We start from the raw sequence: 2918 nt of genomic DNA, 5'->3' as shown, positions 1-2918 counted from the left end.
CTCAAACTAGCTTCAGCAGGGACAAGCTCAGCTCTTCAAATTCTTTCTCGAACCAGACAGAAGGGGCACGCTCGCTGAATAATCTGACCATGCGTATCTGGCGGCTGAAAACGATTGCATCTTCAAGGGAGCCACCCAAAACCGACGGGAATTGGTTGACTCAATTCCGTGTGAGGCTAAGCCATGGATGGTGGGAGAAGCAAAGGCACTTAGACGCCAGCCACTACATGCCCCGCCCGACAGTCTCCCGTAGTTGTTTGGCTAGCAGACTGTACAGCTTCAAAAAAAACTGCTGCTCCTTCTATTTGAGTTTTTGCAGGCCTAGTTCTGCCTTTTTATTGGTGCTGCAACTGAATTGTACTCTTTGCGTCATCCTGATGCCTTGTTCTAAACTGACTTCCTATTTACATATAGAAAATGCATTTGTTGTCTAAGCAGATGGACCCACGGCAAGTGAAAGAAGTTAAATTTCAGATATCATGTACCAACTATTCAACTGTGGCTGCTTCTTCCAGAAACTGATACTTTGTAGGGAGCAATTTGATGTGTTCTCTATATTTCCCTTTCCTTGAAAACAGAGAGATCAGCAGTGAAACAGTTTTAGCTTCAAGGGAGTAGCTCTTTGCATCAACTTTAGACATATAATTTCCAGCCTTGACCATCTCTCCTTTTTCCAGTAACCTTCTGATGATATGATTTAACATATAAGAGTTGGCACTACAGCCGCTCTTCTCCATCGATAAAAAAAGATTGTCAGCTTCTTCCACTGAACCTTCTTTTATAAGATTTGTCATCATTATGGTGTAGGTAACAGCATTAGGAACCAAGCCATTGGCTGGTATAGCAGCAAACAAATCCTTAGCTTCTTGGTTTCGCCGAACCCTGAAGAATGCACCAATCAAGATATTGACAATTGCAATATTGAATTTGACATTCATTGTACTTAATTTCTTGGACAGCGTGATTGCTTCACCGGTGCAATTATTTCTACAAAGTCCACCAAGAACTATAGAGTATGTATCAATGCACACACTTACTCCAGATTCAACCATCTCATTAAACTTCACCTTTGCAGCAACAGTTCGTCCAGCCAGAAATAATCCATCCAGTATGACGTTATAATTAAAAGTTGTAGGTTTAAGTCCCTTGCGCAGCATCTCTTTGAATAGAATAAGCCCGTCATCAATCCTTCTATTTTTGCAATAGCCATTAATAAGTATACCATACGTATTGTTACAAGGTTCTAAACCATATGACACCATATCATCAAACATTTTTGTTGCATCCTCCATCTCGCGGACTAGGCAGTATCCACCGATTAGTAAATTAAAGATGGGAACATCAGGCCTCATACCTATGTGCAGCATCAAGTCGAGGATATCCCGTGCTTCAATTACCCTTCCTTCCGTGCATAGGTTCTGCATTATTGAATGGAAGAACTTAATATCAGGAGGACGCATAGCTTTGTTCCTCATTTCAGTAACCAATTCCTTTGCTTTCACTAAATCCCCATGTGTACAAAAACCCTGGATTAGGGAATGATAAACAGTTGCATTCGGTCGTACTCCCATATCAACCATCTGGTTAAATTTGTCCATAGCAATGTCCAAGCTACCCATTTTGCAAAATGCATGTATTACAGTTGAATAGGTGACTACATCTGGACTCACTCCTCGCTTGTGCATTTCTTTAAATATAAGCATAGCCTTATCAAGCTTCCCAGATTTAGCATATGCATTAATCAGTATGTTGAAGATACGACAGTTAGGTAGAATACAGTCTGTTGCCATTGAGTTGAAGAGATTGATCATGTCAACTAGGCATCCTTCAGTGGCATACCCATGAAGGAGAATAGCATATGAAACGGTGTTAGGTTTCAGGCCCTTCATGGCCATGGAGTCAAAAAGTTCTGCAGCTTCTTTGCTTCTTCTGTTGTTGCAAAGGGAGGCCATGAGCAAGTTGCAAGTAAAAACATCTGGTATGATACCCTTACTTGTCATCTGTTTCAGCACCCTGACCGCCTCCTTTGAATGGCCTGAAGAGGAATATCCATGGATGAGGCTATTATATGTGACATTATTAGGTACGACACCACTATCAACCATCTGACCAAGGAAATACTCTGCCTTGTCCATTGCTCTGGCCTTGCACAGCGCATCAATAACCGAGTTATATGTCACCACATTAGGCGCAACGCCCTGCTGCGCCATTCCATGGAAGATATCGCACGCCTTGCCTACTTGGCCTTCCCTAAAGAAGCCATGGATGACGGTGTTATACGCCACCACGTGGGTGGTGCAGCCGAGCTCAGGCATCCTGTGCAGCAGCACGTCCAGAGCCTCATCTGAGCGCTTTGCGTGGCAGAGTCCCTTGAGGAGGGTGCTGAAAACGACTTGGTCTGCCTCCAGACCCGTCCTGAGGAGACGACCGAAGAAGGCGAGTGCCATATCAGGGCGGTGTGCGCGGCAGCAGCAGTCCATGAGGATGCTGTAGGTGCAAGCCGTTGGATGTGCCACACGTCGGAGGGCGCCTTGGGATATGCGGCTGAAGAGGGCAACCGTGGCGACGGCCAAGGCGGCGTGGGGATCCCATCCCTGGCTGCGTGAGGGTTGCGAGGCGGAGGCGGAGTGGCGGGCGTGCAGGCGGAGGCGGAGTGGCGACATTGACGCGGCATAGGAGAAGCCAGGCATGGGCCTTGGTGAGTAGGCCGTGAACTCTGGAGCAAGACGAGTGGGGATGTAGTGTAGTCTAGTAGTCCGGATATTCATATCACATACTACCACTGGCGGAGCTACGTGTAGCTAAAAGTGGCCGTGGCCCGCCCAGCACATGGCAAATGCAGCAGAGGAGTGAGGGTAGACTCGGACATGAGTGCCAAAGTATTGGAGTGTTCTTCCTACTGGCCCGCCCAGCAAAGC

General features: G+C 46.4%; 1 protein-coding gene across 1 annotated transcript; it reads right to left on the bottom strand.

Moving 5' to 3' along the window:
- Nucleotides 1-430: 430 nt before the first annotated feature.
- On the bottom strand, nucleotides 431-2663 carry LOC119342670 (protein Rf1, mitochondrial-like). Its single transcript, XM_037614112.1, has one exon. It carries the CDS (start codon nucleotides 2661-2663, stop codon nucleotides 489-491), a length of 2175 nt encoding a protein of 724 aa, XP_037470009.1. The 3' UTR covers nucleotides 431-488.
- Nucleotides 2664-2918: the final 255 nt, after the last annotated feature.

This window comes from Triticum dicoccoides, unplaced genomic scaffold, assembly GCF_002162155.2.
Source record: "Triticum dicoccoides isolate Atlit2015 ecotype Zavitan unplaced genomic scaffold, WEW_v2.0 scaffold1005, whole genome shotgun sequence".
Lineage (NCBI taxonomy): Eukaryota > Viridiplantae > Streptophyta > Magnoliopsida > Poales > Poaceae > Triticum > Triticum dicoccoides.
The sequence above is the reverse complement of the archived record's forward strand: the minus strand, read 5'-3'. Positions and strand labels throughout refer to the sequence as shown.